Raw genomic sequence first — 27,660 nt, forward strand, 5'->3', positions numbered from 1 at the left:
CAGTGGAATGACCCAAGGGTTAATAACCCTCTCAGCCTGACATCAACCCAGTGTAAAACACTGGAATGGCTAATTAAAGTCACTATTCGTAAAGAATCAGAGAAAAGTATTGCAATTCATGCCAATCAGGATGGAATTAAGGAAAATATATTTTGTTTCAAGAAAGCTATCTTGATATTTTTCTGAGGTTTTAGATTTTCCTGGGAAAAAAAAATCTACACTATTGATGTAATGCTTTAGTAGAACTTCTGGCACAAAACAAAATTTTGATTAATAAATTAGAGTTATCTAAAGTCTATTTAATGATGCAATTATTTAATAGGTTGAAAACTGAGCAATTGACATTTCTCAGAAACCATTATAAATAGGGACTCATCATCAACAGGATGTCAGCCAGCTCTTCAGGGTCACTCCTGGGCTCTATGCTGAGTTAGTACAACCCAGTGACGACTTTTCCGTTATTAGTTCTTTCACAATTCAGCTCGTTCTTCTAAGTGTGCTATTAGTTTGGTGGTGTATTTTTATGGAAGCACTGAAAACACATACAGCTAATGTATGAGGTCAGGTTGGAGGGTCTACTGCTTAGGACGTACTAAAATCAAGTCTGAGGTGACTTGTCCGCAGACAAATGTCCTCGGATTTGCTTCAGTGAAGTTTGTTAGACCACATCCTAATAGCGTTATCCAAATCACGGATTAGGGCGAAGCCAAAGAACATATGTTTGTCACATCCTGTTTGGATGACACCAACATGGACACAGACAGAACAAGCAGATTTTGGCACAATGAAAGATGTTTTCTTTCATCTCATAGCTGCTCAAGAACATGTCAGTTAACATATGGACGGAGTAATTTAATTCTATATTTTGTTCGTGAAAATAGTTTCTATAGTCTTTGCAAAATGTGACTTTGAAGACAATCTTTAAATTCTTAAGATATGTTTTTCAACAGAATATAGATAGAGCAATGACTTGATTCCCTGTAGTTCAAATAACCAGCTTAATGTTTTCATTTGCAGGAAATAAGATTTTTTCTACCTGCTTTATTTTAAGACTTCTTGGGATATAAAAGCTTTCTGCTCAGTCATTAGCTGGAAATTGCAGAATGAAGCAGCATCCTACAGCATTTCCAGATGAAGTAGTCTGTTTATACAGAAAGCACAAGAGCTATAATTACTACATGATCACATTTGTATATCGAGGTCAGAATTCTGTGATTCACCCTATTGTTTGGACATAAAGGGAGTTGATTTTCAGCATGGTGGTGTACAACTACTATTATTGTTACATCAGTGACTGTAGAAACAATATTAACTTTTGCTTGTTTGAGCTTTTCTAGTTAGGTTAACTCAGTTCAGGCATACATGAAAACTGGCTGGTTAATATTTGTCCTAAAAGATTCACTAGACATGAAAAATATAAATATTATTGCTGTTCAGGTTCTGTGTTCTATTATGAAAGCAAAAAAAAACCATCCTCCAAAACAAAAAGCAAATTGAAATAGGTCATTAAATGACTTACGCATGAAATCACAGAGTTTAAGCAGTAAGGTTATTAAAGAGTGTAAAAATATTTCTGATCTTTTCCTCTCCCCTGCAAAATCTCTGCATCAGATTTTCTTCTTGACTATTATCCAATATTGACAATTTTTCTATTCCATTCCTGAGAATTCATTGGCTTTCTATTTAATCCATTCTAAAAGCTTAAAAATATAGGGATTCAATTCATTATACTTACTAGTTAAGAGCTAGGAATAGTCAAGCTCTTACATAGTACCAATTAATTCAATATGATTGTACGTATTTATAATTAGGCACAAGAAGAAATGCTTTCCTCATTTGAGGACTAACAGAACCTGCTATTGTATTGTATTGCATTGTATTGAATTGTCACCCAGCTACCATTAATGTCACCCTGTTCTCAGTTAGGCCTCTTTCTTACGTAAGCCCCAGCTAGTCTTTCTCTTTCAAGTGTAGGTGTCCCTAGGTAAAAAGCAACCCCAGGTTTTCATTGTTCTCTATCTGTTCTGGGGTTTTATATTTCCTTTTGCTCCCTGCTCCCACTCACATACTGTCATACATAAGGACTTTACATAAATCTGACAGTGTTACCTTCACATTGCCAGGGATGGTTGGGAAGCACCGCTTTTCTTTTTTTTTGGGGGGTGAGAAACGGAGTCAAGATGCCATCTTGACACAGCCCAAGTTCTACTACTATCCTTGGGCTAAGAGTTTCATAAAACCTGTATTTAGCCTCAAAAGACTCTTTACCCAGACAAAACACTCGCATGGGCGTAAGACCTGAGGAAATTTGCCATCTGAATGATGCCCTAATAACTTCTCCAAGGTCACCAAGTCAGGGTGTTGAACCCACACGAGCGTATTCACCCCTGGACCACCTTTCTTCTCTCTAGGAGAGACACATATGTTTCCTCCTCAGTGTTGTTTCTCATCAATCAATCCCGAAAACTTCAACAAACTTGATTTCTTTATAAATAATTTTCTGGATTTCTTTCATATTTCATTTTATTTGCTGGTTGCTGTAGTACTGAGAGGCCCAGAAATGAGCAGGAGACCTAGAAAAGGAACATAAACATCCCGAACCATTGAGATCTAACCACAAATGCTGGTGATGCTGCCTATAGCAAATGAGTAATTAAATAATATTCAGTAGCTTATTACAGAAGATGTAAGGAAATACTGTGACTTTTTGGACTTAAGAGAAATAAATTACTATCAATTCGAAACATAATCTAATGTCAATCATAGTTACTTGTGAACTTAGGTCAGCATTCAATTTAGAAAGCAACCAGCCACTATATATATTTTTCTTTTTGCTTTGATTTGAATAGCATAAACCGATAATCACGAAGGTGACTCTTTTGCCTAAGGAGGTGGATAATATCATTAAAAGGATCAGCTGTGCTCTAAAGTTAAAGAACAAGCAGACATCTCAACACGGGTTGAGTCAGATCCAAGGTCACCAGTGGCTGTGGTTTTGTCGTAATACGGTGGTACTCGGTTGTCTGCTGGTGGAGGCCTTTCCCAGTCCACAAAAACCAGCGCAGCATCCAGGTGTTCTTCTAACACCTTTTCCCAGCATGTAACGTAATATTCAAACATAATATTATTGGTTTAAGGTAGACACTTCTCCTCTTACACCCTTGCCTTCCTATCAAAGGACACACCTCTTCCTTATGGAGAGAGCCCACAACCATTTCTTCTCATGTGCTGCCAAGCTGGTGTGGTGGCATACCTGGTAGAATCTCGGATCTTTTCCAGCCAATATGTAAAAATCTGAAATCTGCTGGTTAAAGAGATCTCTATCCCTCCTGATGGCAAAAGAGCTCTTGACCACATCACTTGAAAGTACTCGAAAGGCTCAGAAACAGAAGCGAAAAGAGACGTTGTAACATCCCATCCAAAAACTTCTATGACGCAATTTTTAATTGAATCCCAACGTGTCCTGGAGACAGGGATTATTCTATGTTATTTTTAATGATAAGGGCTGGCAAACCTCCAGACCCACATGACATATTTGGAAACATAAAACAAACAGAGGACGAAACCCATAAACAAACTACAGCAGTCTCTGAGGAAACAGGTCAACAAAAGTAACAAGACTTCTCTTAGAGAGAAGGTAAAAAGAAAAAAAAGACTTATAGTGGAGGAGGTGTGCTTTTCCTCATGGAATCAAGCGGTGTGCTCAAATGGAAATGGGCAGACTGGCTAAGCAAAGGGTGTGAAGTGGCCTCCCTTCCCCTCCCCTTCCGCCTTGGCCCCTCTGCTCAATCCCAATCTCATCCTTACGGGTCTTCGTCACGTCTCCCATTCTGCTAGCCTACCCGGTCTGCATCTATTTGTCTCACGTGGCTTGTCACAGCCTCCTTGCTTTACCACCTCCTCTTTAAAGGCAACGGCTTCTGGGTAGTATTCTCCTTCCCAGTGCCTGTATCTGGCCCCAAGGCCTGGTCAATCTTTTTCTACCTTGTCCCTTTGGACCCACTATGGAGATCAGCCCAGCAGGTCTCAAAGTGAAAGGCATGTCCCAGTCCTACCCACCTCCTCCAGAGGCTCTTTAGCATCTCTATCACCTTCCTTCCCCCGCAGCAAGGCAAGTTGTGAACTGGAAATAGTATGCACTATAATGGTGGAGAAGTCTGATGAAGAACTGTGACACCACTTGTCCATGTCCTCGTATGACTGTCTCCCCACACCCTCCTCCGCTCTCCTACGTGCAGCATTCCTCCCCGTCAGGCCACTTCTTGCTCCCAGTCTCTTTATCCTTCAAATCGTATCTCCATCTTCCAAAAAAGATCAGTCTGGTGCATACACCTGACATGGAAATTTTCAGCTTGAACGGCTAGACTGAAGTTATATCTGAAAACAGGGTCTTTTGAAGTGTCAGACAACTTGGACAGGCGATGTTACCAGCTCTGCACTCAGTGCAGCTGAGTAGTTACCACATTGAGTTAGACAGAGAGTTTCCCCAGTCAGCTAAATGAAGCTCTCCTGCAGCAATTTTTAACAAGGTGTTACTTGCAGGTGATTTCTAATGGATCTGTTTACCACAATAAATTCACAATATCAAATGCAGTAACCAAACAATGTATGATCAACTGCCATCACTGAAGAATTAACAGACATTGTTTCAAACTGACTGATTAAGTGATCTTGTCACTCCCATAGCTTTGGTCAGTTTTACTTACTCGATCTTTTCTCCTCATCTAGGTAGGTTTCTGGTTGTGACAGATGAGACATGAGATCTTCAGCTTCCAGGCTTTCAAGTTTTTCTTCAAGAGATTCACTATGGAATCGGTAAGAAAGAAGAAAGACATAAATATAAATAACTGGTTTAAAGAGTAAAAAGCAGACCAGAATCTATGAAAAATAAGCCTGAAAGAAATGGGTTTTATCAATTGCAATACCTACCAGTTGGTTTTTTCTTTGCTTAAAGCCACTTTGGACATTACTACTGCGGGTGTTTTTCAGAAAAGGGCTAACCTATTGGTCCTTCCAAGGATCAAAAATTCCAATAAATCAGTAAATCCTTACGAAACATTGACTGCCTGAGAAAACACTGGAACAAACAATAACATTTATTATGTATTTTGCTTTGCTTTCATAGATTTCAAAGCTGGATGAGGGGGGCAGGGTTAAAAAAGGACACTTATTGTAACTCCTTTCAACTCATCTAGCTCTGGTAACTGATGTTGTTTTAACTTGGAAAGCAACAAATCTCTGAGATCAGCCTGAAAAATCTATGGCAAGATTTGTGTGGGGGCTTGAAAGAGAAGGGACTCTCTTCTTGTGATGTAAAGTGCTGAATAGCATGCAGTTGTCTAAATATGCTCTTGTTTATTCAGCTTCTGGATGGCGAGTGCTCTTGTTTTAAAGTTTTTACTGTGTTTCGTTGAACCACTAAGAGCTGCATTTGGGTTGCCTGACTTGAACCCTTACAATAACAATATTAACGGTTAAGGCTGAAGTTTTCTCTGTACCTGGTGCACTGGCTGGAGCTATCCTGGCACAGGTCACTGCTCCCTGCGTGGCCATCGCAGTAGTGTGGGACTTTCATCTTTTCTTCTTCCCTGGGGGAAACGGTTGATCTTATGGCACTGCAGCCCAGCCAAGAGGGGTGAATCACTGCTGCTGATCTTCTGAAAACCGAATCAGTCTTCCTTTGGTGCATTTGCTTTGTCACATGGCTATGCATGTTTTTCCTTTTTAAGTCCATGATGCCTTAAATAAGCAAGAGTTCAGAAGTCAAACAACGTCTTTTGAAAAGCATGAAGCTGTTAAGCTGGATATTCCTACTTGATTTTCAAACAGCATTTAAGTATATGTTCTACTGCTCCTAGATCTTCTTGGAGGAATAAAATAAAACACAACCACCAATAAGCAAATAAGTAGTGGTGAGATCACTGAAATTAATGAAACCTGATTTCCTATGGATCTGTGTCTTGACTGCAGCTCCTGAGGAGGTGCAAACCATCCGTGCAACTTTTCCCACGATTGGGACGCTTACAGGATCTTTCACCCACACTGATTGCCTTGATAAAGAACAAAATGAGGGTGGGCCTTTTCCATCCATAGGGGCAATAACCATTTTTTGTTCTCTGCTCATTTTTATTTTCCCACAAAACTTCTAGGAACTGAAGAGTTTTGACACCTTTCCTGCCCCCCCCTTTCAATTTTGCTGGGATCAGCAATGCATTAAAAAAAATCATTAGAGGCAGGACAGGTGAGTAGATGATCACCTTCTACCATAGTCAACAGAGAGCCAGTTAACTTAGGAACCAGCAGTCGCAATTTCAGGGGTTAAAAGTAGCAGCAAATGAGTAATCAGGGAGAGGGGCTGCTGTAATGGACTTCTAGGCTGAAACTCCAAACTTTATTTCATTTAGCACCACGTGAACACTGACCCAGCGAAGACTAGGTCCATACAGCAAGACCAGTTTCCAAAAGTTTCCACATGGTTTTCTGCCATCCTGGGTTTTAACAGAACCCCACAACTACAGCAGTGAAATGTTTCCTTTCATAAAACATTCACACCCTAAATTTAAATTTGAGTAATTTTTGCTTGACGACAAGCCTCTAGGCATTAAAGCAGACATGCCTGGAATTATTTCAGGTCTTATGTATTGTTAAACACATTGATCTCCTTAATAAAAAATGGACCAACCAAAGAAAAAAACACACCCAAAACAACAACAACAACAAACCAACTGCAAAAAACCCAAAAGACATCACTCTTGAACTGAAAATCTCCTGTGCTAAGTTCAAGTCTAGACTCTGGCCAGGTGATGCATCCTTGAAAATAGAGGCTTACATAAGGGGAAATGCAGATGTGCTAGTAAGTTCAGTGGTGGCAAGGGCCTTTTTTATAACATCCAACATCTGCAGATTTATTTCCAGCATTTCTCTAATGAGATGCTATTTAGGAAATTAAGAAATGAAGTATGCTCAGTTAACACTATAAGCCAACTTTCCAACTTCACCTCAGTAGGCCCATACACGTGCATGTCTGCAAACTGTACCTTAGAACAGCTTGTGTAAAGCCACAAATTACTTCTGTGTATCTGTTTAGGATGATGGGGTCTCAGTCCCTCTTCTTCCACTAAATACTGCTTTAATGCTAATAAATTCATAATACAGAGGGGAAAAAAAACCTCACAAAACCGTATCTCTCTGCTTTCTATTTTCACATCATGAACAACTAGTAGAAAGAAACCCTTTCATTTACCCGCCAATTTTTTTCATCTGTCCAATAAAACGCTGATGAAATTGCTTGGCCTGAGAACCCTTCTCATCCTTCAGCTATTTTTTCAAACTCTTACAATAAAACCTGTAATAAAAATACTTAGTTATGATATAGCTGGAAAAGCCCAGTGTGCTTTCACCTAGAAAAATACATGTAGTTGTCTGCGTTCCACAGAGAAATGGTGCACAGAGAGATCAAATGCCCTGTCACAGCCATGAGTGGCAGCTCAAGGACATGATCCCAGGTCTACAGAGCCTTTATTTCATTCTCAAACTGCTTCCCAGGTTCATTTCGGCCTGAAGCTCCAGTTTCACTGCAGGCAAGATGCATGCTGCCATCAGCATACATTTAGCAGCTTAGGTAGAACCAGAGATGTGCCTGGATAATGACACAGCCATATCGTTTCCAGAGGGAAAGAGAAAATATTGAAATGTTTGCAGCGTGGGTTGAGGCTTTATTTCATTCTCTTTTATTTTGGAGAGCACGCTATGCCAGCTGCCCTGCAACATGTTCATTTCTGCAGCATCATTCTCTTGATTTTAGTCATTGCTATTTCTCCTATTAAAAAAACCCCAACGTATTCAGCTACTATGATTCCTGCTTTGGAAGGGCTCTTATTTCTCTTGTTTCAATCAGAGTAGACCCCTTCATGATATCTTGGCTTTGTCTTGTGCCTTTGCAATCCCCCTAGCACGGCCTGCTCTCATGCTAATGCGTCTGCTGTGCCCTTCCGAACAACCCTCCAAGGATTCGCTTAGGGTCAGGAGCGCACAGATAACCACGCACAGGCTTCCTCCGTGCTGGTCCTCACCCTCCCTGACACGGCGTTGGTGGGTCCTGCTGGGAGAGCAGTTCCCGTGGGGTCGGCAGTCCTTGCACGACTGTCTCCGTGAGCAATGAGCAGGTTCCCCTTCAGACCGCGGGCAAGGGTTCAATATGCCAGAGCCTCCACTGACGGGTTTCTTATGCATCAGCATCCGTAAGAGTTTGGTATCTTTGGACTCTTAAAAATACAGTCCTTATAGAAGAATATACTGCTGGGGTTTTATATTCTGTAGAAGTTTTAAGGGCTCTATTTGAATCCGTTTGAATCGCTCCTGACACACACAGGATTATGCTTCCTATGAACTGAAGTAAGGTTTCTTAAATGAGCATCTCTAACAAAAAACCTCCGTGCAATAAAAATACCAAATTCAGCACACCTGCAACAACAAACCGAGCGTGCCTTCCCTGTCCTTAGCCTGCTGCCTCTTGCTGCCGGTGAGCATTTTGCTGTTCTTCTCTTTGGAGGATGCAGAGGTTGCAGAGGAACAGCCCGTTGCTTGTTGTTGTTGCAGTGAGCCTGGAATGCCATTATGTGTTTGCCTGCATGACTCTTGATCTTGCACGACAAAACCAAAAAACAAAGGCAAAACTGAATCAGCAGATTAGTCAGCTTAATCTTGTGTAACTCAGTGCTGCACTCCATTTTCAGTGCTGTTGTTTTCAGCTGTCCTTTGAGAAGGCTGTTTGAGCTTGCCTATCATTCAGTCAAGCTACTTGCACAGGACATCCAAGTAAATAAGATGCAAAATAGATCATTCAGTGGAATGCTTCTGATGTATTGATTTAATCTTTTCCATTTGGTACGTATAGCGTTAAAAATGCAAGATCTTAATGGTACTAAAATGTAATGTAGAATGAGAGCACGATGGGTTCTCTTTTTGCTGTCGTATTAATATTGAACATTATCTGCAAATGAAACTGCAAAAATGTAGCTACAGCAGTTTACCATATACATGTTTTTGCAAGGAAGCTCAGACCAACTTCATCGGGGATCAAATGCCACGGCTGCCTTATGCCATACAGTGATCCCACACAGTGAGCTAGGATAGGCAGGAGGACGGGAAGCAATGCTGGCTGCTGTGTTTAGCTGAAATGGATGAATGTAACATCAAACCACAAATTTAACCAGAATAGCAGTATAGTAGAGCAACATAGCCTGAGGGTATTTTCCTGATGAGTTTTAGCTTTTTGCTGCCTTTTGCTGCTGAGCTGGTGATACTCTCCATGTTTGTGAAGATGCTAAGGAGCATAAAAAGAACAACTATATATTTACTAACAATAGCATGTGTATTTCAATGATCGAATGTTTTAATTAAACGCGAACGCCTGATCGACACCACTTTTATGAGCAGTAATAGCCAAGATGGGAACCTTGAAAGGAAAGAAAACGAGTGTAGGTGTAAACCCCTATTTGCAAAGTGGCATCATCTCTTTCGTACTTGGGAAGAAAAAAACAAATGTGACACGTGAGATCCTGGCATGACTACGTCTGTACTAACCAAGGAGTCATCCGCACAGTAGCCATGTGCACAGCGACTTCCTTCCCCAGCTCACAGCTCACTCCACCGCCACACTGACAGGTTGCAAATGGCCCCGGAGGCAGCTTCTCAGAGCACGCTTGGCAGCGTATTTGGTGCACAGCCAGGGACCCGGGTCAAGCTCCTTTCCAAAAAACCAAGCAGCAACCGCGCCCCAGTTTGTGCTTGTGAGCTTGCTTACCCGTGCAGCAGGCAAGCGTGGCCTCGGGGGTGGCCCTGGGGCTGCTCTCTGCAGGCAGCCTCTTATCCCGCAGCAGATCCACCACCCGCTTGGCGTCGATGCGCTGAAGAACTGACTTTGCACGGCTAAAGCTAGGCAGCCAAAAATGCAGCCCTGCTTTTGGCCAGCGGGGCCTCAGCCTCCTGGATCCGTCTCCTTATCTATGGCGGAAGGATAATCTTGCCGTTCGCTACCTCGCTGCTGCGTGGTTTAAACAGTTAATTGCAGTGACGACACGACGAGCTATGCGAGTGCAGGGTAGCTCTTCACCTCTGGCACATATTTGTAATGTTTGGAAGTTCGCAATGATGACAATAGTCATCATCACCTGATGACAACCGCTCAGCTCTTGTGAATGAACGATGACTGGAGTACTACGAAATGAAAAATACCATAGCTGCTGTTCAGCCTATTGCAGAACGCCTGTGTCAGTAGTTTGCGCTGCCGTTGCCACGTTCCTTAGCCTCTCCCTAAGCACAGTGACTACCAGCACCACTGCAGAAATATTATCAGTTTGCTGTAATTAACTCTCCTGTTGGCACACACAGTAAAAAAGGCCAGGGAATCAAATGGATTTGCAGACTGAATCACTGGGTGGGACGGCAAGACAGCACAACCTCCCTGACTGCAATATATCCTCGGTAAGGACTGGGCTTTCCAGGGCTGCTTGCACGCTCCTCACCACGGCTAGCTTGTCCCAGGACGGACAGAGAGTTGCATTTCACTTCAGAATACCAAGAGCAGTGAGATAAGCGTAACTTCCATTGGCAAGCCCTGCATGAGAAAAAGGCTGCGGCACAGCCTCCCCCAGGATCTAGCACAGACTAAGATAGCGTTAGAGCAGACGCCGTGAAATATAACTTTCACACTCTGCTGATGATTCTTTGACATTTGTGAAGCGAAACAGTGATTTCAGTTAGTGACAATTTATAGAGAAGCGCATCTTACAAATTTAGAAGTGAATCTCAGATACTGATCGCAATTCAAAACAGGAAACATGGTTAAATGTGAAATCCACTAAAAGCTATCTGAAACAGTTATATAATTTGACTAGTTTGAATGTAAGCACATTTTTACAGGCAAGCTGTATCATTTATTTTTTATTAACATCACATTAATTAACTAATCTTGCTTCCAGTGAGTTTAAGTGAAGATAATCCAAGCCTAAAGAGGTCATGCCCATAGGGCTATTTTCTGTACTAGCATTTGTATAGGGCAAGAGGAAATGCTGCTTCAAAGCAGCAAAACTGAGCACTATATTCTCTTTAATAAAGCTAACAATTTAAAAACTGTCAAAACTCCCAGACTAATAGGCAATTATGATCAGTAGCTATTGATCTTCCTTTTTCATCTTTGGGCCTCGTGCTGCTCTCTTTATTTCCCAGTAGTCTTCCGTATTCATTCTATTTCTTATATATTTAATATTTTATTTTAAAAGATCATTTTTTTTTCCTGATGAGGAAACACAGAAGCTCAGCTACTGTGGCTCTCTCTGTTGTGCCTTCAGTTCCGTCACTCTTCACTGCTCCAGTTTCCCTGGCTTGCCTCCTCCCTTTCCTTTCCTTTCCTTGTTGAACATAACTCTTCAATTCTGCAGTTTAAATTTTCTCTAAATAGCATTAAAGAAATTACGTCTGTAGCAATATGTCCAGATTTTGTCCACACTCTTTGGGGCAGGGCTTGTTTAGGATAGTAGGCGAGGTTATTTTACAAGCCAAAGACTAGTGCTCAAGCTCAGTAGCTTCAGCCTGAAGAGGAACAATTCAACTTCAACAGTGAGAGTACTCAATTAATTAAACCAGTTTACCCATCAGTGGGATGGATTTATCCTCACTTGATATCTGCCAGAGAGGGATCAGGACTCCTGCTAATGTGAGCACTGCAGCTGACCCACAGACCACAGGTCTGGCTCAGGAACATCTGTGTGACAGCCCATGATCGATGTTCTGCAGGAAATTACAGGCGATGCCCACAGAGACCTTGTTTGGCCCTCGGGCCGCATCCCAGCCCCTCACCCATCCAGTTTCCATGCAGGCTGGGCACACTGACACAGCCCAAGCCCCCAGGCAGTTCCTGACTCTCCTTTCCACACTGCGTTGGATACCACCAGCCATTTTTATCTTCTTGATCTCTCTTCCTCCTCCACTGCTCTTAACGAACACGATTCTCAATTGATTTTCTTCCTACCCCTCCAGTCGCTTCTTCAGTGCTTCAATTTTTTTTCACCCAAATCCATTTTTCAGTGCAACTCCCACACAGTTCTTTTCTTGGCTTCCTCCTCCGCTTGCCTACTCTACCTTTCAGAGTCTCATGACGTTTAACAATCATCTGTACGAGCCCAAAGCCTTTGTGCCGGAAAGCCGGATCACGTGAAGCAGCAGCAGCAGCAATCACATGGCCATATGGAGGGCTTCTGCTAAGGCAATAAAATCAAAGAAACATGTTCAGGCAGGACCATTTCTCAGGAGTACTGGTCATATTTTTGCTGGCAGAACTGCATACAAATAACTTTTTTATGGGTATACACAAATCAGGTATCTGCTTTTATGCTTTTCAGGCATTGCAGCCTTTTGTTGGTACTTTCAACTATTTTTGAGTTGCACAGGCATTTTATTAGAACTACATACAAAACCACGTAAAAGCCTAAGCTTTTCGGTAGCTCCTTACATACAGAACATTAAAACCTTTGAAATGGATATACCCATATAATATTGCTCGTTTTCAATTGTTCAGATTTGAGAGTATTTACCAGACCTGAATTTCCCAGTTTCTGTGGAGAATCCCAACTACAAAGAGAAGGAAAACACATCGCATGACTAAATAAATCAGACTGAAACAGCAGATGACCATAATTACCTGAGCCTCCTGAGACCCAGCCTTCTTTAGAAAGGCACATATGGGCCTCAAAATCTAAGTTAAAAAAAAAAAAAAATCCAAAAAGAAAACCTCCCCACCCTCATTAGTGCTGTCCGTCAATTCCCAGCGACATGATTCAGTAATAGTGAAAGGCTATGTTAACTTAGTCAGAAATACTGCTTGTGAGGGGATGCGGGAGGGGTGAACACCACGATGGAGGACGCCAGGGATGCGACGGAGGCTTCAGGCCAGCGCTGCTGCCGCCCCCGCTGCATGAGGGCCCGGTGGCGAGCGGTGCAGCGCAGCCCTTTCAAGAGCAACGCATCACCCTGCCGTTCTCTCCGAAAAAGCTCAGCAACGGAATTAGTAACACGCATCGGTAACAGCAGCTTCAGGGGTGTCACTGGGACGGAGCAGGTCTTCCCCAAACCCGCCTCAGCCTGCGGAGGGGGGCACCGGTCGGACTGCTGGAGGCCACGGCTCGGTCAGCAGTGGCCCGAGGGGTCCTCACGCCTTCCCGTACGGCACCTGGGGCGCAGGGGCCTGAGGCAAAGGGGCCGCGATGGACTCAAAGAAGGAGGAACACCAGGAACCCCCGACCCGCCCGCGGGGTTCGGCGGCGGCGGCTCGGGGCGCGCGGGCCGGGCGCTGAGGGCGGGCGGGCGGGCGGGCGGGGTGCCCGCGGCCTCCCGGCTGGGGGCAGCGGGGGAGCCCAGCACCCCCCCCCCCCCCGACCTCGGGCGCTTTTTAACCCAAAAAATCCCTTTTTTATAAGAGAAAACAAGAAAAGGCAGCACAAGCCGCAGCCCCCCCCCCCCCGCCGCCGCCCCGGCGCGAGGCACCCCCCGCGGGGTCGGAACGAGGCGGGAGAGGATGGGGGGGGGGGGGGGGGGGGCGGCTGGTGCGCGAGGCCGGGGGAGGGGGGCGGTGCCGCCAAGGAAGGGGGGGGGGGAGGGGGAGGCGGGCGTCGGCGCCTGCGCAGAGCACTTCCTCGTCGGCCCCACGTAACGGCTGCGGGCGGGCGCTGGGCAGCGCGTGTCAGTCACCGGGTGACTGTCAGCGGCGGCGGCAGCCCCGGCCCGCCGCCGCCGCCGCCCCGCCGCCGCCCCGCCGCCGCCCCCGGCCCGGCCCGGCTCGGCTCGGCTCGGCCCGGCCCCTCCCCTCCTTCCCCCCGGCCGGGGGGCGCAGCCGGAGCCCGCACAAGTTAGTGCCCAAGTTGGCGGCGGGCGGGAGCGGCGCTGAAGGCGAGGGGCGTGAGGGGCGTGAGGGGCGGGGGGGGGAAGGGGCTGAGCCCGGCGGGGTGGGGGCTGGCGGGCGCCGCTCCCCTCCCCTCCTTTCCTCTCCGCGCCGCCGGCGGGGCCGGGCTGCTCGCTGTGAGGCGGCCCCGTCCCCGCAGCCGTCGGGGGGCCGCAGTCAGCCGAGGGAGCGCTCCCCACCGGCGGGGCCGAGCGGCGCGGGGCGAGGGGTGCCGCGGGGGGGGGGGGGGGCCCTCTCCCCCCTTCACCTCCTTGCCCGGAGGGAGGAGGGGGCGGCCGGGGGAGAGGCTGGGTGTAGGCGGCGGAGCCTCAGCCTCTCTCTGCGGCTCCGCGGCTTTGATGCTGCGGGTCTCTGCTGGCTGTTAACATCTTCCCTCTGCCTTTTTTTTTTTTTTTTTTTTTTTTTTTTTTTCCCCCCTCCGTCTTCCCACCCACAAAAAAACTTGGCTTCCCCACCTCGGCATCTGTGTGCTCGGCTCCTTCTGGGCTTTACCGGTGGGGTAGGATCATGCCGGACCAGATCACCGTGTCGGAGTTCATTGCCGAGACCACAGAGGATTACAACTCCCCGACCACCTCCAGCTTCACCACCCGGTTGCAGAACTGCAGAAATACGGTCACACTGCTGGAAGAGGTAAATCGCACGGCACCACCACCCCCGCTGGGTTTTTTTTTTCTTTTTTGTTTTTTTTTTTCTTTTTCTGCCTTTGAGAAAAAGCATCAGGGACAGGGCAGTACCACCCGCCCAAATCCACGGAAGCTAGAAGCGTTGGTATGCAAGTAATCTGGTCTTTTAATTGTAGGACTTTGCTCTTGTGTTGAGCTAGTTACAGAAGGCTTTCCTGCCCTGGTGTCTCAAAGATTAGTGCATAAAGCAATTGCCTGAACTTAAATATTATTGTTTTAATTCTTGGTGTTTTTGATGTTGGCGGTTGTTGCAGTAGAAAAAAAAAATGTGACTGTTGGGATTTTTAGAGGGAAGATGAAGGTTCAGTTTTGTTTGGGAGCGTTAGCAGAGGTTTTCCCCAGCTGCTCATTAGATCAAGTCAATGCAGAACTCTGTAGAAACCTGCCAAGGGAGACTTTGTTTAAGAAGCGAGGCAAGGATGAAGGGGTGACTCTGGAGTGAGGAAAATAATAATAAAACAAAATAGGTGGTGGAAGGAGAGGAGCAAAATAATGCAGCAGAAGTGATTATACAGTCTCAGCATCTCAACCTTGAAGCTTCAGTGTTGGGTTTTTTAATGCTTATTATGAGCATCATTTACATGTTCATCCTGCTTTGCTATCAAGAGATGGGAGTGTGAAAACGGGTAAACTTCCAGAGCTGGCTTCTGTGGGGTATCGGTCCACTGCTTCCTATTTGAGGTTCCAGTGTAATTTCATATGGACTAAGTCAGCAGTTGTGAGGAACTGTCTTCCAAAATGACTTGAAAACAAGACAGCGTGTGTAGCTTTTCTCTTGCCCTGCGCTTGGCTGAAGGTACTAGCGTGAAGACGCTGAAAGAAGACAGTTTTTTGCCTTTGTTTCATAGATTGCAGTTAGCTGTTGTTTTGGGTTATGCACTTAGTTTATCAAGTATTTGTCAGTTATTCAGGAGCTAGTGGGTATCTAGGAGGTGGATTTAATAGATTCTTTTCAGTTTTGCTGAATATGCTGGTGTGAGCAAAGCATTTGGTATGCATGAATCATGGTGCTCTGATAGTCTTGGGTATGGAAAATATAATTCTGTAGGATAAAAATTGGTTAATATTGGCTTAGTAGAAAAACTGTGTATATTCAAAATTTTAACAGCACTATTGTTTTACAAAAAGTGATGGGGTCATAGAGTGATTGTAAGATTGCATTTAAAATTATATAATCTTTTTTATTATGTAACCTAGATTAACTTCTGTAACTTTTCCATCACTGTAACTGCTCCTTTCTCATGTAACTAAGCCATGGCTGCCTATAGATTTGTCCGAAATCAACCTGTTTTGGTTTGTGTTTGACAGTGTTGCTGCCCCCTGGTCTTAACCATGTGGAATAGGTACAGCCATTGGTTACTTATTAGTACAGTTGACAGCGTTCGTAGAGTTAAGTAAAACCATGTATTTTGCCGTCACTGGTGACTTCTAGGGCAAGAATACAGTGCAATGCTTTCATGACTTGGGAGATGCATCAGTACAGCCTGAGCGTGGTAGTGCCCGTCCAAAGAAAACCAAAGTACAGGAGATAAATACACAGTGTTCCGCACCATTTGTGTGGATTGTGCGTGTTTTCAAAGGTTTTATGTCTGATTTGACAGCAGTAAGTCAGAGGAATAGAGAATAGTGGGCGCTTCTAGTGCTTGCGTTGCTATTTCTTGAATTTCTTTGGTTTGCGTAACTATTTTACATGCCCTATTTAAACTTTGCAGTTCAAATTGATTCTGGACTTGTTTTGTGTTATTTTTTTAATATCTGTAAGTATAGAAAAAGCTTTATTTGATGGGAAACAAGATGTAAATATGCTCTGCTGTTTCATACTAAAAAAATCTGCAACTCTCCCAAATTTGCTTTTATTAATTTGCATGAAGAAATGCAGATGGTCAGAATCTGGCAGGGGAAGTGCGCCGTTAGAGTCTTTGCGTGTCTCTGTTGGAGTCGTAGCTTGCACACGCAGTTCTGCTGCTCCTGCTGTAAAGCTCGGTTGGTTTCTGTACCTCTGCGTACCTGAGGCTGTGATTCCTGTGAAGCGGGGGTTTGAAATGGAATGGTTGAAGTGGCTGTTCTGTAGCTGCTCTTACCTCTGCTGTTGTCTGTGCATCGTGGGCGACTGATGAGCTCTTCAAGCAGCTCCTGAACTTCAGTTTTGAGCCCACTGTATTGAGGCAAAGGGGATGATCCCATCCTTGCAAGCTGTTTGTTTTTTAACTTAATGTTGCATGTGGGTTGGAGCCCTCGCTGGGCTTTTGTAGGCGGTGTCAAGCTCTGTGCTGTTACAGCGCTGCAGCCTGAAGTGTCTTAGGTCATTGTTTAAAGCTAGCTTAATTCAACACAACCTGCACCTCCCTCAGTGACTGTAAGCTGGTTTGTAGACAAATTAATTATTTTCTTTATTCTAAGTAAGATTGTGAACTGTTTTCTGAACAGAAGTGGTACAGGAATTAAACAGATTTAACAAAAGTTAGATCCATTTCGTAGCCTTTCAGTCTGGTGTAGTTCCTATCATGGCTCAGATCAGTGGTTAGGTCAGAACCAACTTTTCATAAAGAATGTGACAAAAAAGAAATAGACTATGTCTGTGTCTCTATCTAGTTCCATGAAGGTATTACAGAATTGTGAATTTACCGTTCCTTACCCACAATAACAAGTTTTCTGACATAATAAAATAGATGATGGACTCAGTTGCTGTTTTCAGTTTGTTGTCCTCCGGTAGAAGTGCAGTTAGTTCAGCTGGGTGGATTGATATATATTACTCCCTAGTTGTGACTCTTTTCCTGTTATAAGTAAATAAGAAAAGTAAGAGCAGGCCTTTTTACTGATTCCGATGACTTTGCATTTGCTAAGTTCTTAGTGGAAAGCCCATCAAAAAATGCGAAGGCGTGCCTCAAACGATCAGAACCCTAGGAAGGATTCTCCAAAGGAGTTCTGCATGTTTGACTTCCCAAAAAAAAAAAAAAAAGGCAAAACCAACTCTCCCGCCCAAAAGCCCCCACCCTAACTTTATTTAATAATGTGTTGTAATACTATCAAAGAAGAAGACAGTAAGTACATGCTGCTGTGTAGCAGCTTGACTGGAAGGATTCCATGCTATGTTGTTTAAAGTACTGAGACTTTTGAAAATTTGCAAGTTTTTTTCCCTTTTAAGAGGCAAAACAGGTTTTTTGTCATCCAGTCACACCAGACTGAAAAAAACCCTGTCATCTTCGTAGCCAGGCTTAGGCGTCTCACACAGTAAGCAAAGAACTGCAAGATTATTTTTTTAATTTTTTTTTTTTTTTTAAAGCTTGAGTGTTATCTAATGGCCATCAGTAAACACAAACTTTGAGGTTCATTCTATTGCTAAAGTAATTTTTTTTTTTCCAAACTGAGAGGGGAAGAAACAAACCCATTACATTGCAGTGTAGGTCTAGTTAAGAGAATTTGCGATCTGTGCTCCTTTCCACGTTGATTTCTTCAGCATAATGTTACATTCATCAGTATTTCTGCGTGACCCTGAGAGAAGTTTTTCATAATATTCATATGAAAAGGTGGATTACTGCATATGTAGATGTGTGGTTAATTACTTAAAAAAAAAAAAAAAAAAAAAAAAAGTTGAAAACCTAAGATGGTTTAGACAGATTACTGATGCAGTGTCTTAAAATACAGCCCCCGCTGTGTTCTGACCGGGTGTTCTTTTATATCCACGGTAGCGCCATGATTTATGTTACTCAAATAGATTTTGAAGAGTTGATTTTAATCCTTGACTTGATATTACTGTGTGAGCTAGTTGGAATTTTTAGGGAATGATGACATCTGTTCTGAGAATAAGTAGTGCACATGTGGGATCACCACAAGACTGTCTTGATTACCGTTCTGCTGCGTCCCAGCTCCAGCTGAAAGGACATCTTTGCACTCAAGGGATAGCTCAGTTATCATGACCAGGCAGTTCTGAGTCTTCTAAAGCAGCAGATGTTTTGCAGGACTGTCTTGAGATACAGAGGTTAAGCTCAAGTGTTTAAATTCCCTTCAGGCAGGCTGGTAGATAAGGACAGTAAGAAGTTGGTGACACGATAAAGAATAGCTGCATTTGTTTCTGATGCCTATTTGACTGTTTAATGCCGGTTCTTCTATTACACTTTTGTAATACTTGAGCATCGTTAGTGATTGTTATTTCTTTCTTTTGCTCTTCAGTGAGAAGTTGAAAATGCAAAATGTGCTTTCTGACAATTAGATCTTGTCATGTGCATCCTTTTTTAATAAATGTTTAACTGATGAGTGTAATGAAATATGTCTACAGGTACATTTGGTGTTTTTTTAAATAAAAATCCCAAACCACCATTCCTGTAATGACTTGCTCATTTTGTTTCTCACTGTGCTGATCACTGGGCTTAGAGGTCTGTTGGTCTAGACTGGTCCCGTAACAGATGTGTGCATGCCACATCAGTGAAAGAATGATTGACTGACTCCTGCTCAGCCTGTCATAAATGTTGCTCTCAGTGCAAGTCTGGTATAATCTAACATAACTTGAAGGGGGAAGATTTCTCAATGTTCTTCATTGTGTCATGGGCGCTTATCTGAGATTAGAGATGGGAAAGGGGAAAGTATGGGGGTTTTTTTGGTTTGCCTTTTCTAATTTATTTTCTTTGAAAGTAGGTTGTGTATGAATCATTTTCACAGTTTCCTGTGTGTAACTTTCCCTTCATGCTTCAGTTTCTGTAAGTTTTTCTTATTCTACTGAGGTAAGGACTTCTGGGACAAGGGTAAGGGGGCAGGGTTTTTCCTCACTGTTTTGTAGAAGCTCGTGTAGCACCAAAACGGCTGTACAGTCAGTTCATCTATAGTGATTCCATACACTTGTCTACCACAAGATCGTTTTCCAGCGACAGAGTATTCTGTCAAGGAAGGCAGGTGAAACCATGCAAGAGAACAGGAGCGCTTCCATTGTAAATGAACTTTTCATTTTGCTTGGCAATATGTACAGACTTTATTCATGAGCCTGGACTGTGAAAGCTGGTAAGATCTATTTTGTGTGTGTGTCTGAAGTGAAAGAAATTTTTCTGTTGTTTCTATCACTTAATTTCAATTAAAGCATCACCTCTGTATAATTACAACATCGTTACGTCCTATTCTTTATCCTTCATTGCTTTTTTAATTAAAGTATATTTTTATATTTTTATATTTGGGGGGGGGGGGGGGGCGGGTTGGGGGCGGGAAATCCAGGAGACTCCAGCAGCACTAGCCTTAAAACCAGCTTTTGCTAACCTTGTAACCTGTTCCTTATGGCAGTTAGAAAGTCTTACATCATAGAGAGCTTTGTACTTAAGAGTTGGGTCTTGCATAACAGACCACAAGTGATCTTCAGTTTTTGAAAGAAAATGCTTTTGGTAGCAGACCATCCTGAAAGAACCAGACAGGAAAAGTTTCTTTGCCTAGTAAATACAACTCGGGGTAATTATTACTGGTTTTACACTGAATGGCAAATTGCACCGAAGATATAGAAATGAGTACATGAGCATTCCAAAACAGTGACAGCTCATGGGTGACTCCTGATCACAGTCCTGGAAGTGTGATGGAGACTTGACAGCAATATCCTGTATTTACAGTGGCGTGTTTCACAAAAATGCCGTTGAGGACACTGTTGCATTTACATGTTCAGTACTTATTCATTTAGTGTGTAATCGGTTTTACCCTTTCTTTGATAGCAGTGGAAACATTTGGTTGTAATAAGCAGGCAATCTCCTTTTGCCTAAATGTGACTGATGTAAGGAAAACCAAAAAATATTCTCTGGTAGCTCAAAGTTTCAGTCACAGCAGATTAATTAGCTTTGCCCTTTGAGAATTTGTATTCATTTTAGGCACGTTTTTGAAAGTACTTACTGCTAGCTTCTGTGTTTTTTAGAGAAGTATTGCTGCTTGTTTTGGACTCCCAACAGGCTGCTTCATGTTTGCTCATCAGTTAGGAGACTGTGAAAGTGCCCTTTGGTGCACTCTGTTCAGTATGCTGTTCAGATAAATCCTGACAGAGTGCGTACCGTGTAGTCATGGGAACTTGGGCCCTGATGGAGGAGAGAGAGATGCTTAAAGTGACATGACTTAAAGTTGGTTTTAGTGTTTAGATTGGAGTCCTGTGAAAATATCTTCTGTAGATAAAAAGCAATAATGGGGGAAAAGTTGTTTGAAGAGAAGAGGAAGTGGGGGGAGAAACAACCCACAAAACCCTGTTTGTGATCCAGCATGGCGTCGCTGAAAGACTGCAGATGAATGATTCAGAGCAGAACTAGATTGATTGATTTAATTTCCGGTATTTTCCTCATTCCAATGAATAAAACTCAATTTTTGTAACTATTGTGATTTGTAACAATGTATTTTTTTTAAAACAGATGTGAAACAAATTGATGGAGGAGAACTGTAAGAAAGAACATAATGTCTAACTTTGAATGGAATGCTACCTTGCAATGAAATCATTAGGCAGAATCAAGCCAAGAATGCGAATTATTAGTATTGTTTCAGGTACAGAGGTAGGCAATATAAGCATGTTCTAAAAAAAAAAAGTGCCCTAAACTGAAAGTATGTTTTTATATTTCATGGGAAACTGTTCAGAATCCAGTTAATACTATGTGCCATGATACTTCTCTTGGAGGCTCTTGTCAGGTTTGATTGATACTGGCCAAGAGGCCTAAAGTTTATTGGTGAGTGTGAAGGAAAACTCCTAAGATAATAGCATGAGCTTCCTTTCCCAAAGGAGTACAGCTGGAAGTACACTCCCTGCTGAAAAGTGCAGCAAACAGTTGTTTTGTATTTCTAAAGAGACAGTATTGATCTGTGTTGTATATATTGGGTTTTAAATACCAGTGGGCTAATGCTGAGGTTTTGCATAAGCATTGTGACAAGTAAGATTTTTGAGGACAGCGGGTTTGATTGTGGTGATTATGAGAAACTTTTCCTTTAATGCTTCTGTGAAAAAGCAACGAAACACTGTTGGGATCCCATTTTCCCCTTCATATACGTAGATGTGCACATGGGTGCTTACATGGCCTCCTTGTCTCTTTTATTCACTGGTGAAAGGACAGGTCTGAAACTGTGTTGTTACTATGGTTAAGCCAAAGGGTATATGCATTTTCTTTCTTTTTAATAGCCAAGTCTATCTTGACCTTAATTGTTTTATCCTTCTTGATACACTTCTGTCAGGAGAAATACAGAAGTCTTCCTGGTGCAGAGATAGATACTTACGATACCGATAGAGGCTTGTCTTTTGTTTTTTCCTTGCCTAAGAACTGAAAATCTAGTATTATACTGGGGATAGCTTTCTGCAAAATAAAAAGTCTGTAGGACTGCAAGGCCTTTGACACAGTCTGGTCTGGTAGCCTTCCATCCATGTTGGTGAGAGATGGACCAGACAAGTGACCTGTAGGGTGGGTGGGACGTTGGCTGGGTTGCCAAGCCCAGAGGGTGGTGATCAGTGAAGCAAAGTCCAGCTGGTAGCAGATTGCAAAGGATCACTTTTGGGGCCAGTACTAGTTGGTGTGTTTTAAATTGTCTGGATGATGGGCTGGAGTGTGATCTCAACAAGTCTATTTGGATGATACCAGGTTGCTCCGTGTGCTGGCAGGCGGAGTCACCACTCGGTGGGACCTGGAGAAATGGCCTGACAGGAGCCTTGTGGGGTTCAGTGAAGAAGAGAAATGTGAAATCCTGTGCCAGGGATGGAGTAGGCCTGTGAAGCAGTACAAGCTGGCTAGAAGACAGGTTTCCAGGAAAAGACCTTGGACTCAGGTGGATGACAAGTTGGGTGTGGGTTGGCAGTGACAAAGGCCAGCCACGTACTGGGCTGTGTTAGTAACAGTGCAGCCAGCAGCCAGAAAATACTGGTTCTTCCCCTCTATTCAGCAGTTCTGAGGCCACATCTGAAGTACTGTGTTTGGGGTTCACCAATAGATGGAAAAAATTGCATATGCCACAAGCCCACGTGAGGATCACCAGGATGATCAGGTGTCTAGAGCACATCACTTAAGGAGGGAAAACTGGACTTCTTCAACCTTAGAAGAGAGGCCAAGGGAAGATCATATTGCTTTCTTCAAGTATGTAATGGGATGAAACTGAGAAGGCAGAAATTCTGATTAGATTTGAGGGGGTTTTGTGGAGGACTTTTTGTGTTTGGGTTTTTTTTATTATTATTATTATTGGTAGGGTGGGGTGGGCGTTGTTGGTTCGTTTTGAACCATGAGTCTGATGAACAGGTGCCCAGAGAGACGGTGGAACCTCTGAACCTCTGTTTCCAGAGGCATTCAAAACTCCACTTGACTGTAGAAGTAGTCCTTCTTAAGATTGTTTGGACTGCATAATTTATTCTTTAAGAAGATAGGCAGGCAGAGTAAAGTGGTTATTTAATTTCATGAATGTTTGTGTTGTTTTTTTTTCAGGTAAAAGTTTACACTGAGCTTTTTCTAGGAAAACCAGCACATTTAAACCTAATAAAACTCATGTAAGCAAAGGGGATAATTTTTTTTTCCTTCAGTGAAAGATTTCTTCAATAGAGGAAATGGGATACTACTCAGATTTTTGTGTGCATTTCAGAAAGTTTATCAAATTTTGGGGTTTGTATGATTTTTAAGAAAAGTTTTAATAGTTACTGAGTGTTTGACAAAGATATAATTCTTTTTGAATGATCAACCTGCACCTCTAGAAAGTCTGCTAGTTTATTCTGAGAAGTGGTGACAGTGTTACAGCTTAGATATATCTCTGCTGGATTAACTTCTGTGAGGAAGATGATAGGAATTCTAGAGCTCGCACCTTGGCTTTAGTACGCTAATTTCCTTTCCTATTGTATTATAGTTTAGTTTTCAGGTAAATTAGCTCCTGATTTTTGGATCCAGAAAGCAAGAATTTGGGATTGAAGAGGGAAACATACTTGAAGAAGTGTTCTTGATAGGAAATTCAGTCTTTTCCGTAGCACATCAGAAAAACTTCTTAGGGATGGAGGGGCAAGAAGGAATAAATGTAGCAGGTTTTGTTTGCCAGGTGAGTTGTGCCTTGTTTTGAAACAAGTAGGATTTAGGTACCCTATTTTGGTTAGATTCTTAAGACTTCATTTCATAGAATAATGTGTCTCAAGTTGGAAGGGACCCATCAGGATCACTGAGTCCACCTCCCTGCCCTCGCAGGACTACCTAAAGCTAAACCATATGACTAACAATATCGTCCAGACACCCCTTGATCACTGACAGGCCTGGTGCCTTGACCGCTTCCCTGAGTGGAGCCTGTTCCAGGGACTGACCACCCTCTCAGTGAAGAACCTTTTTCCAGTGTCCAATCTGAACTTCCCCTGGTGCAGCTTCATTCCATTTCCTTGGGTCCTGTCACTGGTCACCAGGGAGTGGAGATCAGCACCTCCTCTTCTGCTGCCCCCCGTGAGGAAGTTGTAGACTGCAATGAGGTCACCCCGCAGCCTTCTCTTCTCCAAGCTGAACAAGCCAAGTGACCTCATCTGCTCTTCAGAAGTCTTGCCCTTGAGACCTTTTACCATCTTGGTTGCTCTACTCTGGACATGCTGTAATAGTTCGGTATCCTTGAGGTTTGATGTCCTCCTGAAGTGAGACTGAGAGGCCTGTAATTACCAGGGTCTTCCTTCTTATCCTTCTTGAAAACTGGGACATTTACCAGCTTCCAGTTGACTGGGACCCCTCCAGACTCCCAAGACCATTGAAAAATAATGGAGAGAGGTCCCATGATGACATCGGCCAGCTCTTTCAGTACCCTGGGATGAATCCCATCAGGCCCCAGAGACTTAGGTGCATCCAGCTGGAGCAGCAAGTCTCAAATTCAGGGTTGGCTTGTTTCTTTAAAACAAGACAGAAAACCCCTAATGATTACGTGAAAGTCACTTAACATTTTTGTTATGCTCTGCTCCTAATGAAATGTGGAACTTTGTCATAGCTCTATTTAAATTATTTGCATCTAATTTTAGAATTCAAAAATTTTCGTATCGCTGAGAAGATATTTCAGTATTTAAATCTCAGTGCATATGCTTTTGATCCTATCAAGCAACTTTGGTTTTGTTGTATGCAGGTCACCTGTGAGACTGTTGCATTACTGCTGCCTGTAGAAACTTGGATTTCTGAGGTTCTTCAGGTTTTTGTTAATGAAGACTATTTTTGTCCAAGCAATATTTAGGTTATTACACATCTTCTGGAAAAGTGATACTTTTGCTGTACTCAAATTTGGATTGCATGGTGTTTTTGTAGAGCTGGTTTTGATAGTTCTTAGTCATGAAGGCGGCATGTAGTGCCATGTAGCATTTAGTAGCGCTGTTTGCTAGTAATCACAGAATGGTTTGAGTTGGAAGGGACCTTTTCAAGATCGTCTAGTCCAAACCCCGTGCTCAGGACAGGGACAGCTGTCTCTAGATCAGATTTCTCAAAGCCCTGTCCAACCTGACTTTGAATGCTTCCAATGATGAGGCATCCACAGCTTCTCTGGGCAACCTGTTCTAGTGTCTCAGCACCGTCATCATCAAAAAATGTCTTCCTTAACTTCCAATGTAAGTCTACGCTGTTTCACTTTAAAACCATTGTGCCTTTTCCTCTTGCTACAGGCCGTAGTAAAAAGTTTCCCTCCATTTTTCTCGTAAGCCCCGTTTTGGTATTGAAAGGCTGCAATAAGGTCTTCCCAAAGCCTTCTCTTTTCCAGGCTGAACAGCCCCAACTCTCTCTCAGCCTTTCTTCATAGGAGAGGTGTTCCAGCCCTCAGTCCATTTATCCCCCAGTCTCTTGATATTTGGGATTGCCCTGACTCAGGTGCAAGACATGCACTTGGCCTTGTTGAACTTCGTGAGGTTCACATGTTCCTTCCTACTCCTCAAGCCTGTCCAGGTTCCTCTGGATGGCATCCCTTCCCTCTAGTGCACAAACTGCACCACTCAGCTTGGTGTCGTCTGCACGCTTGCTGAGGGTGCACTGAATCCCACTGTCGGTCATTAATAAAGATATTGAACAGTGCTGGTCCCGATATGAGCCCTTGAGGGACACCATTCATTACTGATCTCCATTTGGACGTGTCGCTGTTGGATGCGGTCATCCAGATAGTTCCTTGTTTATCAAATAGTCCTTCCATCAAACCCGTATCTCTCCAATTTACTGACAATGATGTTGTGTGGGACAGTGTCAAAGGCCTGACAGCAGGCAAGGCAGATGACAATGAAAGCACATGACAGTGGAAGCACGTGAATGCTATGCTCACGGCAAAACAAACAAGACCGTTTTAAAAAATACTTCTACATGTCGACATGTAGAACACAATGTAATGAAAGTAGTTGGGCTGTTTTCTCCAAGGTGTATCAAGGAAGTGAAGATAACTTTTGGAAAAACTGAACAGTGATGTTAAAACAAGTTTAGACACTTTTGTTCAGTGATGAGAGTGCCTGTTGATGATCTTCGAAACCTGTTTGTTAATTGTCAGTTTATTAAACTGTTGAATTAATAAAGTTAAATGATGCTGGGATGGGTCTGGGAAATTGGAGTCCGTTGACATGCTGAGCAGTCCTTTCTGTGCTGAGAGTGTTGTCTGTGAACTCAAGAAAAGTGGTCTGTAAAGTATAACAATGTGCAGGCTCCCTGGCAGCCTGTGCCACGTTCAGGACTGTGATGGTCCATTCCTGTCTTCTTAATAATGTAATGTACGATGGTGATGGTAAGTGTTTTTGAAATCAGCAGGAATGGGTGACTTAACTAAGAATCTTTAAGGAGGTAGCTTAAATGTGAGATACACTGACTTGTTGACATTCTTGTTGCCGTTCTTGTTGGTTGTGTTTTGGTTTTGCATTTTTCTTCCCTCATTAAGTGTCAGAAAGGGGAAAATGGGAAAACTAAGAGTGGCGATGCTATGACAATGCAAGTGGGATACCCTGACTATGTCCGTTGACTAATCCAACCTCTTATCCTAGAAGAGTGTTTATACTCTCTGTATAAAATAGAACTCATTATACAGACAGTGAGTGTAGTAACTAAAGAGAAAGTTGAATGAACCTGCCTTGAATGTTTTGACAAAGTTGTTTGTTTTTGCTGTAAAACTGGTCTTGCATGCTATGTTTTCCTAACCTTATAAATGATGCTTTGATTTATTTTGCAAATTGTTCTTCATATAAGGCCTTGCCAAAGTTAAGCCTTTATAATTTGATTTGGAAAAAATTACTTGGGCAAAAATAATTTTGATTTTCGCAAGGCAGAGAGATGTCTATTATAGTTTTTAGTAAATTGCCATGTCTGTAGCACCTGCACTGGTGTAATTTTTTGGGGGTGTTTTTGTTGGAATTTTTTGTTTATTTGTTTTTCCACCACCTTGTAGCTTCTTCTGGGAGGGATGAAAGAAGCCTGCAGAGGCTCTTTGATGTGAAGACCTACTTGAATTAGTTTTTGCTGTTATGATACCAGGGCTGTCTGTACACAGATTTGGAAAAAATTGAGGTGTTACATAGCTGATGTGATTTCGGTGTACAAGAGAAGTAACACCTTTTGGGGTGGGGTCACCTGCAGAAGCTTGAGTGCCCAAAATATTGTCTGTTCACTAGAACAGTTGTAGGGAAGGAGATGCTAGTTCTCTCCAAAACCTCACTTATAAAAACGTTTATAGTCCTCTGGTGGCAGTTTTGTTGCCAAGCAGTGTTGCTTTCACAGGAAGTGCTTGGAAGGAGACCTTGTTTAAACTGGCAGAGAAAACTTGAGAAGAAATGCAATTTTTTTTCTTTGCTGGCACTCCGCAGGTTAATGAAGCTCTTTGTTGTAGATGCTACTGACTTAATCCCTCAAATTCACTGCCTGCCCTTCCTTGTCTCCCTATTTCCTTTGAAGAGCTTAGAATGCTTCCTCGCTTGCTTTGTTCCACCGTGTCTAGGATAGGTTCTTCAAAAATCTTTTTGTCCATGGGTATGGTGCTTTCTGTTTACAATATCTGTAATGGTGTTGCTTTACTTCAGCAAAGCCTAATCTTTTTGCTGAATTCATTTGTAGTTTAATACAGCTTCCTGTTTTTCTCATCTTACTTAAC

At 43.1% G+C, this 27,660-nt stretch overlaps 1 protein-coding gene across 7 annotated transcripts in view; it reads left to right on the forward strand.

Annotated features, from left to right (window-relative positions):
* Positions 1 to 4,756: 4,756 nt before the first annotated feature.
* Positions 4,757 to 27,660, forward strand: part of ASAP1 (ArfGAP with SH3 domain, ankyrin repeat and PH domain 1) — a 129,965-nt gene continuing 107,061 nt past the window's right edge. For 6 of the 7 annotated variants that reach the window (XM_086465485.1, XM_086465484.1, XM_086465487.1 and 3 more), the window contains exons 1-2: positions 4,757 to 4,815; positions 14,461 to 14,590. In XM_086465485.1, the coding sequence (XP_086321611.1) occupies positions 4,757 to 4,815; positions 14,461 to 14,590 (189 nt within the window). Of the gene's footprint in view, positions 4,816 to 12,887; positions 12,902 to 14,460; positions 14,591 to 27,660 lie in introns of those variants that run through there. The other variant, XM_086465488.1, reaches the window with a different exon arrangement.

Source organism: Leptosomus discolor, chromosome 5, assembly GCF_034619465.1.
Source record: "Leptosomus discolor isolate bLepDis1 chromosome 5, bLepDis1.hap2, whole genome shotgun sequence".
Classification (NCBI taxonomy): domain Eukaryota; kingdom Metazoa; phylum Chordata; class Aves; order Leptosomiformes; family Leptosomidae; genus Leptosomus; species Leptosomus discolor.